The following is a 17,836-nucleotide window of genomic DNA, read 5'->3' as shown; positions in this document are numbered from 1 at the left end:
TACGAATGAGTTATCGTCAGTTGATTTGTGAATTTGATGTTAAAGAACTTGATAATTGTGTTAGTAATAATTTTTTTGAGACAATAGTAGTTTCATTGAAAGTAGTCAAAGGTAGTAGATTAAGGCCTTGCAGGTTCTAGATTTTTAATACCGTTATCCTCACCTAAGTGAATGTGCTTTGCCTTCACAAGTTTCTCTCTAACCACACTTAGTTTGACACATTTGTCAGTTTCAAACTGCATGCAAATGTCACCACTAAATTCTTTAACAACACTTATACTCTGATTAAAATTACTTTGTGACTGACATTTCAGTGAGTTGAGTGGTAGGGGCCAGCCACTGTCCAATCATAGTTCTTTCTCAAGTGCCACATGCTTCTTATGTTAATCAAGTTGGTTTGCATGGCCATCCTCCATAGCAAGCATAGAAATATTTGTTTTGATGTTTTTATTTACAAAACAAAAAAATGTTCCTAATGTTGGCTGTTCTGTAGGTACATGCAGTGCCTTGTAAAGTGTGACTGGCTGGGTGCTGGCAACACTGCCCCCACCATTGCAATCTGTAAATCACAAACTAATTTTAATCAGACTATAACATTTCATTTAGGATTTTGTCATTTCTTGCAAATAGGTTCAAGTGATTCCTGTAAAAATGTGTCTAATTAATTTCGGGTTGATGTGGAGCTTATAACTGAAAGACCGTCTGTCCAGTTGTCTGGGAAGAGGAATTAGGTAAACGAAAAATAAGGGTATAGACAAAGAATCATCCTGAAAAATTCATTTTTATCTTTATAATCTGTGACTGCAAGTGTTGTGCATTGTTTATATACAGCCTGGTTTTCCAGTGTTCCAAAATTCCCTGCTACATACTTGCAGAACTCATAACAGTTTTGGGTGCACTTTAAAGTGTTCAAGGCATTTCTGTATTCATTCATGTGTTACACTATCAGATGCCTTTTCATAATCTATCTGCGCAATATTTAAATTTCATCTGTCTTGATTGTCACTATTTAGTACGACTTTATTGAAAGATAATATCTCTTTACACCCAGTTGATTTCTTATGAGAGTCTTCATATTCAACTGGTAGAAGATCACATTTCTGTATATGTTTATAAATTTTATAACCGATAGCTGCTTTAAACAGTTTGTACATCTTGGGCAGACAGGTAATAGGTCTGTAATTCATAGCTAACCTGCCACCAATTTTGTGCAGCAGGTACTTTACACCAGAGGTCAGGTACACAGGGAGCTCTTAATGCTTGTTCAAAACACGATATATTGCTGCAGTTAAGTGTGAATGCACTAGAATAAGTTTTTTACCCCAAAAGCTCTGTACTTTATCAATTCCATGAGATTTCCAGTTTGCAAATTTTTAATTTGTTTGCTACTTATCTGCATCAATGGCCTTACCTATGATGTCACAGTAGCCGGCCGGGGTGGCCGAGCGATTCTAGGCGCTACAGTATGGAACCACGCGACCAATACAGTCGCAGGTTCGAATCATGCCTTGGACATGGATGTGTGTGATGTCCTTAGGTTAGTTAGGTTTAAGTAGTTATAAGTTCTAGGGGACTGATGACCTCAGAAGTTAAGTCCCATAGTGCTCAGAGCCATTTGAACCATTTGTCACAGCCAAAGGGAGACTGCTAACAGCACTTTGTTCTTTATTTAACCATTGAGCAACTTTGTTGAAGCCCAAATATTAAATGTGGCTATCAACTGTGTTTAAAAATGTTGACCAGAGCACTGAAGTCATGGACAAACATTTCAAGTTTATGAGCAAAAATGTTACTATAACACTGCAACTGAGTTAAAGAAAAGGAAAGAAACAAATGATGTACAACATACATTCCTCCAAAAAATTCTTAAATAAGAAACTACTGTATTTATTTTGATATGGGCATGTCCTTACCTCCTTATCAAATAAACCATTTCGATCATGGATGATAACCCACCCCATTCTCCAGCCAGGCACCAGAAACCTGGAAAAAAACTGAATTATTTCAGAAATGGTTAAGTATGAGGCACATCCATAAATCAAGTTTCCCTGTAGTTGTGAACAGAGACAAAAGACAATTTGATTGAAAGATTTTTTGGAACAGATACAGAAAGTGTTGAACTAATTTTCAACATGTTCACTACTGAGAATCAGGCATTTATCATACTGTGGGATCAACTTTTGTGGCTCTTTGTCATAGAAGTCTGTTGGGTGGGAGCGGAACAAATGTGTGATGCCATCTCTTCCTCTCTGTCAATCTGAAAATGCTGCTTGACTGGGCAGGAATTTTTTAAGGTTGCACAACAGATGGATGTGCAGAAGCTCTATTGTCTGTTGAACGTGTGGCCAAATTTGATCTTGCAGCAAGGCAACACTGGCACTAAACATCCCCTGCTGCTTGTTCTGACTGGCCTGTCATAATTTCTTTATTGTCTTCAGTGATGCTCAGCTTCTACTGCATATGCCCCAGTTTCAACAAGTTATGAACTGTAAACCACAGCAAATCCCATCACACCCGCATCACACACAACTGTGTATTGCTTTGCAAAGCAGTGTCACCAAACTCAGTGCAGAAGACTGTCATTCATTATGACAAGTAAAGCAGTTATAAATGTATTCCTCACATTACATAGAATAAGGAAAGGCAATGACTCATCTATAGTGGATCAATGCATGAAGCACAGAAATGCATAAAAGAAAGCAGCATTTTCACTAACTTTCAAGCACTAGCTCTTTTTCTAGCATTAGCACTATTGTTAGAAAAAGAGCCAGTACTCAAAAGTTTGTGTGAATGCTATTTGGGCATTCTGGTCAGAGCAGCCAGAGGTAGTAGTCATGTGTGTCTGTGAGATGTGCTTGCTTGTGTGAATGTGTATGTTTTTTTTTCCTTTTCCAAAGAAGGCTTTTGCTGAAAGCTTAGTGTGTAACAGTCTTTTCTTGGAGCCTGTCTGCAACACAGTGTGTCATCTTTGCAGTGAGTAGTAATCTATTCTTTACATAATTGTTGATATTCCAAATGGGACTTTCAAATGTTTGATGTGTATAATTTCTACTGTAAGAATTTTAGACACTTTACATATAGCATAGTACTCCCAATGCAAAATGTCTCGATAAAAGTAAGTTCAGTCTACAAAAAATTTCAAGATTACAAGAGTCAGAAAACGAGCTCTTATTTACTCACCAAAATAGACATAACAGAAAAAGCACTGATTTGTGTACAAATAGACAAAATTCCTTGAATTTTTAGATTTGGCATTTTAAGCAGTCCCTTCCCTCTTTTTACTTTTCATTGTTTTCCCCACTGTCTCTCATTTTTTAGATCTTTTTCAGGCTTCATTTGCGCTATGCAATCTCTTTCAATTTCTTTTCTAATCTGTCACTCAGTGATTGCCTGCAGTTCATTATTAGAGTTCTTCAACTGTAATACTGTATTTTTTCTTTCCTGATTCATCTTTGAGAGCCAATGATTTTCTTTCCTTCTTTCTTTAGCTTGTGCTATTTCTGGCATAATTGTTCCTCCCAAGAAAGAAACTGCTTAAAAAGTTCTGAAACTTTGAAGAGTCCTATGCATCACAGTATAATCTGTGCGAAGCTAATGGTACAGTCTGAAAGAACATAGACAGGTATACCTTTAATTTATGCAGTGCCTAGAGAGAAGTTGAAGTCAAGTTGGAAAATGGAAACATTTTCACTGATGTTGGGGAAATGTACTACACTTCCTCAGCATCTGACAAATAAATTATAATGTCCTCATGGTAATTAGTGCCCCTCCTTCCCACTCATATATTAGCATGATGTCAGAGAGTTCAGATGTTGATGAGTATTATGACAGCCACATTCATTAGACACTAAGAAAACAATTATGACTCTGGCCCATGAATCTCATGATGTACCATCACAGACCCACAAAGTGAAACATTACTCTATTTTAACTCTCTCTGCCCAACTGTCTGCTACTCATATTTACTTGTGCACTGCATCCTGTAGTTTCTGGTGTTCATCAAAACCATGAAATTCTTGGGGCTTGATAGAAAACTGTGTTGACCTTCCTGATGGAACACTGTCCATTTTCTGTATGTCCTGTGCATTCTAAGTGACACCACATGGGGAATAGACCAGACAGTCCATCATTTATATTGATTCTTAGTTTGATAAATGTTGGACTATGGGCGTATAGTATATTGATTTGCACGAACATCCATCTTACATTGCCTTAAAATGGTTCTCATTATTTGCTATCCATATGACAACTGGTATCTGTGTTTAAGTGCTAAACAATTGCTTTAATTCCAGTACAATTTTCTCCTCTGCGGGTACATTTGTCAATTGTACCCTTTATGTCCACCCACCCAAGTTATGCTGTATTTTTTATAACTCCCTTGACTGCCAATATGAGACAAGTTATGGTTCTTCATTGCTTCCCAGAGTTTGCTTTCATGGGTGAGGGACACCTCTCCGCGCCCCCCCCCCCCCCTCCTCCCCCTCCCCCTCCCCCTCCCCATCCTCTTTGGTTTTATACAGAGTTCGCTATTAATCTTGGACTTACTTTGCTTCTGAATAACACTACTCTGGCTTCAATCATTCACTCAACATTTCTACAGCTTCACACGCAGCTTGGTGACAACATCTTCATTTATACCAATGGCTCTAAGGATGAGTGTGATACAGGATGTGCTTTTATTGTTGGTAAGGGTATTTTAGATATTATCCTTTAGACTAGTGCTTGACTTTTATTGCAGAGCTTTTTGACCTTTCTCAGGCAACTCTGTACATCTGGCAAAACAGATTCTTTAAATATGTTGTATGGTTCAATTCCCTCAGTGCTTTCTAGAGCTGTTGTGTGCTGTACACATACCACCCTTTAGTACACCAGATCTGGGATTGCCTTCACTTGCTTGTTGGAGCTGGTGCCAACATGTTTGTATATGTTCCACAGGACATGATGGTGTATTGCAAAATGAAATGAAATGTCGGGTGACGAGGGCCTCCCGTTGGGTAGAACGCTCGCCTAGTGCAAGTCTTTCGATTTGACGCCACTTTGGCGACTTGCGTGTCGATTGGGATGAAATGATGATGATTAGGACAACACAACACCCAGTCCCTGAGCAGAGAAAATCTCCGACCAAGCCAGGAATCGAACCCGCGCCCTTAGGATCAACAGTCTGTCACGCTGACCACTCAGCTACCGGGAGCGGACTATTGGAAAATGAAGCTGCTGATGCTACTGCTTAGGCTACAGTTCTACTACCCAGGTCACTTCGCTGTTTTGTTGCCTCAGATATATATATGAAAATTCTATTGCTTTGGCACAAACATTTGTCATCTCCCTGTGGAAACAAACTGAGGGAGATTTAACCCTTCCTCACAACTTGAGTGACTTTCTATTCTCCATCTTATTTTGAGGGGACTATTTTGGCTAGACCATCTGGGCACTGGCTTTTCAGCCATCGTCATCTGTTCAGCGGCAACCACGTACTATGTCACTCTCACTGTAACAAACCACTGATGGTGTGCCATTTTCTAACCCAAAGCCAGTTTGTAATCCTTAAGCCTTAATGTATCTTTGTTATCTGAGGTTCTAATAGATGCAGTACACACTGTGGATGCATTCTACGCTTTACTCGCTGTAGCAACATGGTGAAGGATATTTAATTTTCAACTGTGGGTCCTAGCTGTCTTAGAAACTTTTACCAAGCAGCCTCTTAAAAAGGGGTAGTTTATTTTAATTGTTCCTTTCACCTCTCCTCTACATTCATTGCTTTTTAACTAGTTCAACAGAACTTTTTTCATTAATATAATTGTTGTGCAAGGACCCACATGTATGTATACATGTGTATCATACGGATATTATAAAAGTCACTGCAAAGTGAATTTCAGAGGGTAGTTGCACTTGGTACCTGATTGTTCCTTTTGTGTTCTCAGATGGAATTTGGGGCAGAAATCAACTGCATACTATGGAATACAATGTGACTGACTTAACATTGTCACCACATAACTCAAAGCCTCAATGAATATTTCCAGTAAATGGAAATATAAATCTTTGTCACAATCATTGTGGTCATTTTTCTTTAAACATAATTTATTTATCTTGTTTGGAGAAAATTTAGAAAATACTCCATTTTTGTGATGCTCTCACTTGAGCTGAACTTTCCAGTTTACAGCATCTTCCATATCTAGTTTATTTCTGCATTTTCTCCATATTGCTAAAATTCTACATTATTCAAGCAGTTGATACTTAATTATTTTGTGTTTTATGTCCTTGATGGGTGGACAGTGGCAGTTTCACTCTTATGCACAATTAACTTAATGTGCTCTTAGGTCACACTGATGCTATTGTAGAAGAGAGTGACAGGTCACAGGATGTGTGTCAGCAGTGGTTGAAGTCAATTTCAGCCAAAAGTGTGCAACTAAAATAAAGTAATGTTTAACAGTAATTAACAGGTGCTTTAACCCCTGTATAAAGTGCCATTCTGAGAGCAGTGCTGATTTGTGAAACTAGAGGAGCTATTTATTCTTAAAATAGTTTATTACTGGACTTACAAATCTCAATATGCTCTGACTTAGTCCTCCCACCACCAAAAAATCATTAGCACTACCGAGAAAAAGATTTTTGAGATGTCAGTCTCAAAATTCATTAGGCACAATGTGGACTATCATTATCACAACCATTGGCAGTCACAATGGACATGTGTGATAGCTACCTGACATGGCTACATTTGGTGTTATGCTATTTGCAACATTCCACATTCTGTGATTATAAGTGAAATTCACATAGTGTTGCATATTTTACAGAATGGAACTGTCCTTATGTATGGTGTTAAGAGAAGGAGGGCCACTGGGTACAGGTCCTGATTATGTCCATCACTTTTGAACAATATACTGAGAATGTTATATTGAAAGTTATAGTAGCATTCCTATGATGTTGTTCTGGGGTAGTCTTCTGCAGTCCTTTTTCACTTAGAGTGCACATGAGGTTTTCTGTGAACAGTATTTACCATTCTTTCTTTAGTCTACTCAAAGTTCACCCAACATGTTGTGTATGGAACATTTGCCGATAATATTCTGCAAATCTCCACCAATAATTTATTAGGCTATGCTGATAATTATTGGCAGTGGAAACAGTGAAAGGAACCCTTATCTCTGTTTCAAATTGGGTGAAGTTTATTCCACATGCCAGAAACAGAGGATTAGTCACAAGCATCTTTGAAGTTTCAGAAGCCAACTGAGTGAAAACTAAGAGAGATAAAGAACAATCATACACATCAGTGGATAGAGCATCTCTGTAATACATGCTGTGTAATAGTTGCAGAGCACACCACTAGGGGGCAGGCATGTCAGAACACTGTTTACAATGGAGAAGTGGGTGAATTTTGTGTCCCTACTAAATGTGAATTAATTGTGATGGTCAGCAACAATTTCATACAAAATACCAGGAAAAAGCTCCAATAGACAAAACAGTCCATGGGTGGTACAACACATTCCCTGAGACTTGTTGCTTATGTGGGAAAAAGGAAACAGGCTGGCCAGGACCATCTCCAGAGAATGTGGAGCATGTGCAGGAATCATACATTTAGGAGCCCAAGCAATTGATGACACATGCGGGCATAGAACAGCTGTTACTGTAGTCAGCTGTCTGCCAAATTCTACCAAAATGTCTGTGTGTAAACCATATCGGCTGCACCTGTTACAAGTGTTGGCTACTTGGGACAATGAGCTTAAATCTGACTTTTTTTATGACTTGCAACAGCTATTGGAGGAAGACAATTTTTCATAGCAGTTTCATTTTCAGTGTCAAAGGCAGATTTCATGTGGCTGTATAGGTGAATCATAACAACACACATGTTGGCACAGAACATCCAAACAAGACTGCGGAACACATTATTTTATAACATGAAGTTAATGTCTCTTGAGCCATGTCCTCTTCAAAAGGTTGTGGATCATATAAATTTGGAGAGTACCTGTGATTGGTTTTGTATACCTCGACATATGCAGCAATGGCTTATGCCACAATTACAGCAAAACAGTGGAGACTTCATTTTGCAAGAAGATGGTACTCCACCACACATTATTTCAGAAGTTTGTGATTACCTAAGTGCCAAACAACCTCAGTGTTGGATTGGATGTACTTCCCACTACGACTCCTGATCTTCAATGGCCCCTTGGTCATCTGACTTAACTCCATATTATTTCGTTTTATGAGGTTATATCAAAGAGTGTGTGTTCCTGCTCCACTGACACTTAATTTGAAAGAGTTGCAAGGAGTGATCATTAATGTGGTACCTAGTATCGACTATGATGTGCAAAAAAATTCTTCCTATTGATTTGATTTTTTATTTGGGCCTGTTAAATTACATTATGTACAAAGGTTGTACTGTAATGTAGGACAACTCAACGAATACAATATTACATGGGCAAAAAGAGAAGAAAAGCAAACAGTACAGGAACAATATAAATCTAAGGTACACAAGATTACATTCAAGGTTTCAAGAAAAACAGCACTACTGCAGACAATACAGATATATACAAAGTTACTTGCATTAGCATATAAATTACATCATTTATAACATAACGCATCTTTTACAAAAGTTAAAACTCTAGAAATTCATTTAAATTAGATACAGAATGGTTTATGAGGAACTGTTTTAGTTGCCTCTTGAATACATGATGGTTGTCGGTGCCCTTTTTTGTATTCCATGCAAGCTTATAGTAAATTCTTATTCCAACCTGGGTAACTCCTTTGTGAACTATATTGAGAGTTACTGAGTCTCTGTGAAGACTTTGCTTCTGCCTGGTGTCATGGTTGTGAATATCACAGTTTGGAGAAGTTTTTGTTATTAATTACAAATATCATTGAGTAAATGTGTAAACATCCAAAGTGTCCTGAATAGGTGCCTACAGGATGTCTGATTTGAGACACTACAGATCAACCTCCCAGCTCATTCCTGTATCTTACAAACTTTTTCTGCCTTTACAGCATTTCCTCAGATCTAATACGATATGAGATTAGAGACTGGAAATGTGCAAAAAATACAAAATTATTATTTCCCTGTCAACATTGAGTGAAATAGCTCTTAGTGCAAAGTATTCTGAGGTCAGTTTTGTGAACAGGTAATCAATATCTTCATTCCATCTTACCGAGTGAGATAATGCAGTGGTTGGCACACTGGACTCACATTTGGGAGGACAAAGATTCAAACACATGTCCGGTCACCCTGATTTACGTTTTCTGTGATTTCCCTAAATTGCTTCATGCAAATGCTGGGATGATTCCTTTGAAAGGGAATGGCTGACTTCCTTCCCCATCCTTCCATAATTTGATGGTCCCCTCCCCTGAATCAACCAACCAACCGTTTCATCTTAATTTATCATCCCTTTGTATTCTTAGAAATCTTATATGCGAAATCTTATTTGTGATAATCTTGCAAAAGGTAAAACAATATGTGCTGAACATTATGTAAGTCTTCATGTCCAACTGTATGAAAAACACATGAAAAAAAGTCTGGCTGGCAAAAGCAGGAAAACTGTCTCTTATTAGCACACTGCAACTTCACACTGTGGCAATCAAGAAATTGTGGGTTCTAAAATGAGTACAAATCTTTTGAGCATTCACCTGTTGACCAGATTTGGGACCTGTGACACTTCCTACTCCCACATCCAAAGCAATTTGTAGCTGGAAGTCTTTGAGTCTAATGAAGAAGATATAGCACTTGTAGTAAGGTATTTTTCAGGTTTTCCAGAATCACACTTCACGGATGGAAACTACAGACTGGAAATAAAATGGACACAGTGAATCAACTTAAAGGAGACTGCATAAAAAGTAAGCACTTTTATGACCTAAAAAAGCAAGGTCTTTCACGTCAAGGCTGAGCATTTAATATTTTCTCATTTGATTTCTCTGTGAAGCAGCATGGCATTCCCTGTTCCAAGAGACTACCAAAATTTTTTACTGTCATTTTTAATATGTATAGCAGCTCTTATTACTGTCATCTTCCCATTAATGTTCTCATCTCAGAATTCTTTTTTATCGTGGAATATGAAATGAAGACTCAAGATAATTTTATGGGAGATAGAATCATAATATTAGAGGGAACATACATACTAAAGAAGTGAAATATTATCAGAAATCTTAAGAAATACAGGGTGGTCAAAATAAAACTGACCCAGAAGATATCTAGAAGACTGCGGCAGAATTGGCCCTAGTTAATAAACAGAACTTCCCATCATAGAAAATGCTAGAACCATTATTTTGATGCACCAATTGGTTGTTGTCATACGAACGTGTGTTGAAAAGTAATGACTCTAAATTTTCTGTGTGAAAACTCTTAAGGCTTTTTAAATAAAACAAATGTTGTTATTATTTTACACCATTATTCTTCATGTCTACAAGTATGTTTCTCCACACAGTCACACTGCCGATGAACACATTTCTTCCAACAAGAGACCAGTTTGTTGATACTGTCACTGTTGTTGTTGTTGTTGTCATCTTGATGCAGCTCTCCATGCTACTCTATCCTGTGCAGGCTTCTTCATCTCCCAGTACTTACTGCAACCTACATTCTTCTGAATCTCCTTAATGTATTCATCTCTTGGTCTCCCTCTACGGTTTTTACCCTCCACACTGCCCTCCAATGCTAAATTTGTGATCCCCTGATGCCTCAGAACATGTCCTACCAACCGATCCCTTCTTGTAGTCAAGTTGTGCCACAAACTCCTCTTCTCCCCAATTATATTCAATACCTCCTCATCAGTTATGTGATCTACCCATCTAATCTTCAGCATACTTCTGTAGCACCACATTTTGAAAGCTTCTATTCTCTTCTTGTCCAAACTATTTATTGTCCATGTTTCACTTCCATACATGGCTACAACCCATACAAATACTTTCATAAATGACTTCCTGACACTTAAATCTATACTCAATGTTAACAAATTTCTCTTCTTCAGAAATGCTTTCCTTGCCATTGCCAGTCTACATTTTATATCCTCTCTACTTCGACCATCATCAGTTATTTTGCTCCCCAAATAGCAAAACTCCATTACTACTTTACGTGTCTCATTTCCTAATCTAATTCCCTCAGCATCACCCGACTTAATTCAACTACATTCCATTGTCCTCGTTTTGCTTTTGTTGATGTTCATCTTATATTCTCCTTTCAACACACTGTCCGTCCTGTTCAACTGCTCTTCCAAGTCCTTTGCTGTCTCTGACAGAATTACAATGTCATCAGCAAACCTCAAAGTTTTTATTTCTCCTCCATGGATTTTAATACCTACACCAAATTTTTCTTTTGTTTCCTTTACTACTTGCTCAAAATACAGATTGAATAACATCGGGGAGAGGCTACAACCCTGTCTCACTCCCTTCCCAACCACTGCTTCCCTTTCATGTCCCTCAACTCTTATAACTGCCATCTGGTTTCTGTACAAATTGTAAATAGCCTTTCGCTCCCAGTATTTTACCCCTGCCACCTTTAGAATTTGAAAGAGAGTATTCCAGTCAACATTGTCAAAAGCTTTCTCTAAGTCTACAAATGCTAGAAATGTAGGTTTGCCTTTCCTTAATCTTTCTTCTAAGATAAGTCGTAAGGTCAGTATTGCCTCACGTGTTCCAACATTTCTACGGAATCCAAACTGATCTTCCCCGAGGTCAGCTTCTACCAGTTTTTCCATTCGTCTGTAAATAATTCACGTTAGTATTTTGCAGCTGTGACTTATTAAACTGATAGTTCGGTAATTTTCACATCTGTCAACACCTGCTTACTTTGGGAGTGGAATTATTATATTCTTTTTGAAGTCTGAGGGTATTTCGGCTGTCTCATACATCTTGCTCACGAAATGGTAGAGTTTTGTCAGGACTGGCTCTCCCAAGGCCGTCAGTAGTTCTAATGGAATGTTGTCTGCCCCGGGGCCTTGTTTCAACTCAAGTCTTTCAGTGCTCTGTCAAACTCTTCACGCAGTATCGTTTCTCCCATTTCATTTTCATCTACATCCTCTTCCATTTCCATAATATTGTCCTCAAGTACATTGCCCTTGTTTAGACCCTCTATATACTCCTTCCAACTTTCTGCTTTCCCTTCTTTGCTTAGAACTGAGTTTCCATCTGAGCTCTTGATATTCATACAAGTGGCTCTCTTTTCTCCAAAGGTCTCTTTAATTTTAATGTAGCCAGTATCTATCTTGCCACTTGTGAGATAAGCCTCTACATCCTTTCATTTGTCCTCTAGCCATCCCTGCTTAGCCATTTTGCACTTCCAGTCGATCTCATTTTTGAGACGTTTGTATTATTTTTTGCCTGCTTCATTTACTGCATTTTTATATTTTCTCTTTCATCAATTAAATTCTATATGTCTTCTGTTACCCAAGGCTTTCTACTAGCCCTCGTCTTTTTACCTACTTGATCATCTGCTGCCTTCACTACTTCATCCCTCAGAGCTACCCATTCTTCTTCTACTGTATTTCTTTCCCCCATTCCTGTCAATTGTTCCCTTTTACTCTCCCTGAAACTCTGTACAACCTCTGATTTATTCAGTTTATCCAGATCCCATCTCCTTAAATTCCCACCTTTTTGCAGTTTCTTCAGTTTTAATCTACAGTTCATAACCCATAGATTCTGGTCAGAGTCCACATCTGCCCCTGGAAAAGTCTTACAATTTAAAACCTGGTTCTTACATCTCTGTCTTACCATTATATAATCTATCTGATACCTTCTAGTATCTCCAGGATTCTTCCATGTATACAACCTTCTTTTATAATTCTTGAACCAAGTGTTAACTATGAATAAGTTATGCTCTGTGCAAAATTCTACCAGACGGCTTCCTCTTTCATTTCTTACCCCCAGTCCATATTCACCTACTACGTTTCCTTCTCTTCATTTTCCTACTCTCGAATTCCAGTCACCCATGACTATTAAACTTTCGTCTCCCTTCACTACCTGAATGATTTCTTTTATCGCATTATACATTTCATCAATTTCTTCATCATCTGCAGAGCTAGTTGGCATATAAACTTGTACTACTGTAGTAGGCATGGGCTTTGTATCTATCTTGGCCACAATAACGTGTTCACTATGCTGTTTGTAGTAGCTTACATGCACTCCTATTTTTTTTATTCATTATTAAACCTACTCCTGCATTAAGCCTATTTGATTTTGTATTTATAACCCTGTATTCACCTGACTAAAAGTCTTGTTCCTCCTGCCACCGAACTTCGCTAATTCCCACTATATGTAACTTTAACCTATCCATTTCCCTTTCTAAATTTTATAACCTACCTGCCCGATTAAGGGATCTGACAACCCACACTCTGATCCGTAGAATGCCAGTTTTCTTTCTCCTGATAACGACATCCTCTTGAGTAGTCCCCGCCCGGAGATCCGAATGGGGGACTATTTTACCTCCGGAATATTTTGCCCAAGAGGATGCTATCATCATTTAACCATACAGTAAATCTGCATGCCCTCGGGAAAAATTACGGCTGTAGTTTCCCCTTGCTTTCAGCCGTACGCAGTACCAGCACAGCAAGGCCGTTTTGGTTAGTGTTGCAAGGCCAGATCAGTCAATCATCCAGGCTGTTGTTCCTGCAACTACTGGAAAGGCTGCTGCCCCTCTTCAGGAACCACACATTTGTCTGGCCTCTCAACAGATACCCCTCCATTGTGGTTGCACCTACGGTACGGCCATCAGTATCACTGAGGCACGCAAGCCTCCCCACCAACGGCAAGGTCCATGGTTCATGGGGAAGGAGGATGATCAGTGACCGTGAACCCAAGTTGTCACATTGTTGCAAATGTTGCAGTGCTCATATATGATGACATTTTCACTACAGAATGTTTGTATTTGTAGATGGAGCCACAACCTCACTTCTGCTTGCATCACTTCATCACTATCAAAGCCAAGTCCTCAAAGGTGTTCCTTAAGTTTTTGAAATAGATGAAAATTGGATTGGGTCAAGACAGGACTGTATGGAGGATGATCAATTACCGTGAACCCAAGTTGTCACATTGTTGCAAATGTTGCAGTGCTCATGTGTGATGGAATTTTCATGGTAAAGGAAAGGGTGCTCTATGTCTGGATGAACTCTTTGAATTCAAATTTATGTTACAGCATGATGTTTTTCATGCACCAACAAAATTATGTTACACACCACCATGTTACACGCTACAATCTGGAGCCCTCTAGTGGCAGAGCGATGCAAATATGTAGACATGAAGAATGTTAATAACATCTGTCCTTCTTAAAAATTCAGAGATCTTACTTCTCAGCACATCGTCATATGCCTGCACATGTGCATCTCCCATATATGCTCTGTTGTGAGTAATTTGCTGTATTACATTTGGATGAGTGAGAGGAACAGACACGTTAAGTGACCAGTTGAATGCAACGTAAAATGGTGTGTGTTCATTGTCAAGTGTTATGTAAAGGACAATTCTTGGAAAATATGTGCAGAACTGTTTGAGCAAGAGTTTAAGACTGGAAGTGTTTTGGCAAAAGTCCAGAAAAGTCTGCAATGCAGAACTTAGTGGTAAGATGGCGCATCATGGGCTCTTTAGTGTATAAAAACTGTAACTATTTGAAAAAGAGTTCAAACACCAGAAAATGTGGCTGAAGTGAAGGAAAGCCTGGAACAACACCCAACAAAACAAAATCTCAACATGATTTATGAATGCAAATGATAGTTATGAAATCACAAATTTACTGTTATGCACAACTTAAAGTGTCCAGATGAACTTTTGTGAGTTGAGTTCTACCAGTGGTTTCTGACTGAAGTAGTGTCAGGACTTTTGGAGCCTCAGATTATATGTTTGTTCAGAAGACGTATGGTTCAGCCTGTCAGAACACACACCAATATGCATCATAAAATCCCCATCAGTACTTTCAAGAGCCTTTGTATAATCTCAAGATTACTCTTCGATCAATGTCTGGTGTCTGCATTGTAACATGATTCTGTCACCAAACAGTTAATACTAACCTGTGTGTTCAGAAACTGTTTAATCTGTATGTGGATCAATTTAAAAAAGCCGAAAGATGGAATGGATATTTTCAACAAGACAGAGCAGTAGTATTTGGAGAGGAGAGGATAATCAGAAAATCAATCTCCTGGCCACCTCGATCACCTGACCATTCTCCCTGTGATTTTTACCTGTGTGTTAAATTGAAGGGTCAGGTGAACTCAATTAATTTTCACATACTGGAAGAGCTACAGCATAACATTGAAATCACTATTTTCTGCTATATTTTAGGTTGGATCTCACAGTTTGGCAAATCGAGGATAACACTGCATTGAAGTCAGTGGTGGCTATTTCCATCATCATCTGTGATGTTCATTAACAAGAGTCAATCCAGCAGCAGTCTTATTCTTAATATTTTTAGGCCAATTTTATTTTGTCCACCCTGTTTTATAAGTTCCCAGCTAACAATGCAAATCAGAATTTTTTGTGATAAGTTGTATGGTAGAAGTATCCAGAAAAAAGTTTTACACAAAGTTTGACTGGTAAATTTAGTTATTTCATGTTATAATTAATTACAAATATCACCGTATCTCATATTGATAACAAGGCACATGTCTCTAGGATTCTTGCCACACACAGAGATTGTGGACTGCACACCAGAACTGATTATGACAACATGTGCAGGCAGTAGCAAGCTCACACAGATGGTGCCATACCATTCATTGTTTGGACATGACATCTTGTGTGTGTTCATGTCTATGACTCACATTACTCTATGTTATTTAATGCAGTATGACCTTGTGGGACACAGCAGTGTCTTCCACTAGTTGACCATGTATTCTAGCAGACAGTTTCACTTTTGTAAGTATATCTGATCAACTCATAGTTTTTATTGTCGTACTGCACAGTTCAATGATTCTGATTAGAAATATGCTGCAGCTGCTTTGGCTGTTAATATTACAATGATCAATTTCAGATAGTTGCTTGGTATTTCTTATTCTTAAGTCCAACCATGTTGACATGAACATTTATCTTAAAGACTGTGATTATGTCATAAGACATGCAATGTGAGTGTAGGGAAAGATTTAAGAAAAGGTAGTGTAGCAAGAATTGAGGTAATACATTTAGAAATTTATATATGTTAATCTGTTTAATTAAATCAATCTGATAATTTATAAAGACAAGATTAGCAAAATTATTTTCTACATTTCGTTCTGCATTAATGAAGGAGAAAATTAGCCAAATATTTAATTTCAAGTTGCTTACCTCTTTGTGAGCCCACTGCATGAAAGTATGGGCACTTCTTCTGAAAGAGAGGCCAGATGATGGAACTCATGTCCAGGAAATACCTGCATGTTGTAAAGTTCATTTAGGGAATCAGAGATGAGTAAAGAGCTCTACAAAACATAGATTATTTTATGATAAAATAAAACTATTTCTTTATCGCTAAAACTCATTCAGTTGAAAAATCCTTCACAAACGTACCTTCCATCCCTCCCCACCACAGTTAATATACTATTTATTATTTGTTTATAGGCCTTTTACTTATGTATAAATTAGCAACAATGATAAAAAAATATCAGAGTACAGAAATAAGGCCATTACTGACACATGTTATGTCTTAACTGCATAGGTGTATCATTCAGATAATATTTTCAGAAAGTTTCTTTGCAATCTAGATATTAAATGCCAAGAATAAGAAAATTCAAGCTGGAAAGATGAATTCCATAACAACATTTCACACTACAATGGTGAATCAGATGACTAATCAAAATGCAGCAGGAAGAGATCCAGTTATCATCATGCAGCTATCAGACAGAGAACACCTATGAAGATAAAAAGCATCAAATAACCACATCAGTTAGAATAAACAGGAAAAATAATAGTGGTGGTGGGGGTGGTGGTGGGTAGTAGTTGTCATCTGATAAAATTAGTGAAATGTGGCACAGTGTGAATTGCTTAGTGTTATGGTTCACTGAATGAAAAGAAACTAATGTCCTATTAATAAAGCTCGGACACTAAAGTTGACTCTGATTCATTTGATTCTTGATAAATGGACCTTAAGATTTTTACCCTACCTGGAAATGGTCTCAGCCTGGTGAATAATGCTCAAGAATAAAGCAAACAATAGTTTTGTAATTACCCTACTTGATAAGAGTATTATTTTTCCTTCGTCCATACATCTCAATTTGTCTTTCTTGCAAGTACTATTATGTGTTACTGGTAGTTCCACTTTAAATCATTCTGAACTCAGGCTCCTAGACATTTAATTGTTGTGACTGTTTTCAATGACTGCTTGTCAATTGTGTAATTGAACAAAATTTAAATGATCAAGGTTTCAGTTCTGGGGAGGAAGGATAATATATTGTCAATGACTCCCCCACCACCTCATATATAACTTCCAGTCCTCCCCCCACTGTTAACATGCCAACCCAGGTCCCATGGAAGCCTAGGTGCTAGCTGAAAGCCCTTCATAAGATAAAACTGACCGCCTTCCCCCCATCCAGCGTCCGTGGCATGGTGCATGTTTCGAGCAGCCGTTCACTTCGGTAATGGTATATCCAGACACGGCCATCAACCAGGTACAAGTATGAACATGATTCAACTGACCAAGTGGCACGTTTCCACTGATCCACTGTCCAATATTGATGATCCTGTGCCCACTACAGTAGTAATAGACCCTCTGTCATTGGGTAAACATGGGGACTTGTAGGAGACGTCTGCTGCAGAGCCTCATCTTTAACAGTGTACGCTGAATGATGTGCTGTGAAACACTTGTCACTGTACCAGCATTGTAACCTGTCATCATACCTGCCACATATCATCACCAATCGTGCTTTTCATAGTGTTGACTAACTATTGATTTCATCGTACGTTGACCACTACCAAT

At 38.2% G+C, this 17,836-nt stretch overlaps 1 protein-coding gene across 1 annotated transcript in view; it reads right to left on the bottom strand.

Annotated features, from left to right (window-relative positions):
- Window positions 1–17,836, bottom strand: part of LOC126162319 (tyrosine aminotransferase) — a 216,559-nt gene that overhangs the window by 29,130 nt on the left and 169,593 nt on the right. Inside the window, exons 6-7 of the mRNA XM_049918743.1 lie at window positions 16,213–16,295; window positions 1,914–1,983 (exon numbers count right to left, since the gene is read on the bottom strand). Of these exons, the coding sequence (XP_049774700.1) occupies window positions 1,914–1,983; window positions 16,213–16,295 (153 nt within the window). The remainder of the gene's footprint in view (window positions 1–1,913; window positions 1,984–16,212; window positions 16,296–17,836) is intronic.

Source organism: Schistocerca cancellata, chromosome 2, assembly GCF_023864275.1.
Source record: "Schistocerca cancellata isolate TAMUIC-IGC-003103 chromosome 2, iqSchCanc2.1, whole genome shotgun sequence".
Lineage (NCBI taxonomy): Eukaryota > Metazoa > Arthropoda > Insecta > Orthoptera > Acrididae > Schistocerca > Schistocerca cancellata.
Note: the sequence above shows the minus strand (reverse complement) of the source record. Positions and strands in the feature narration are given on the sequence as shown.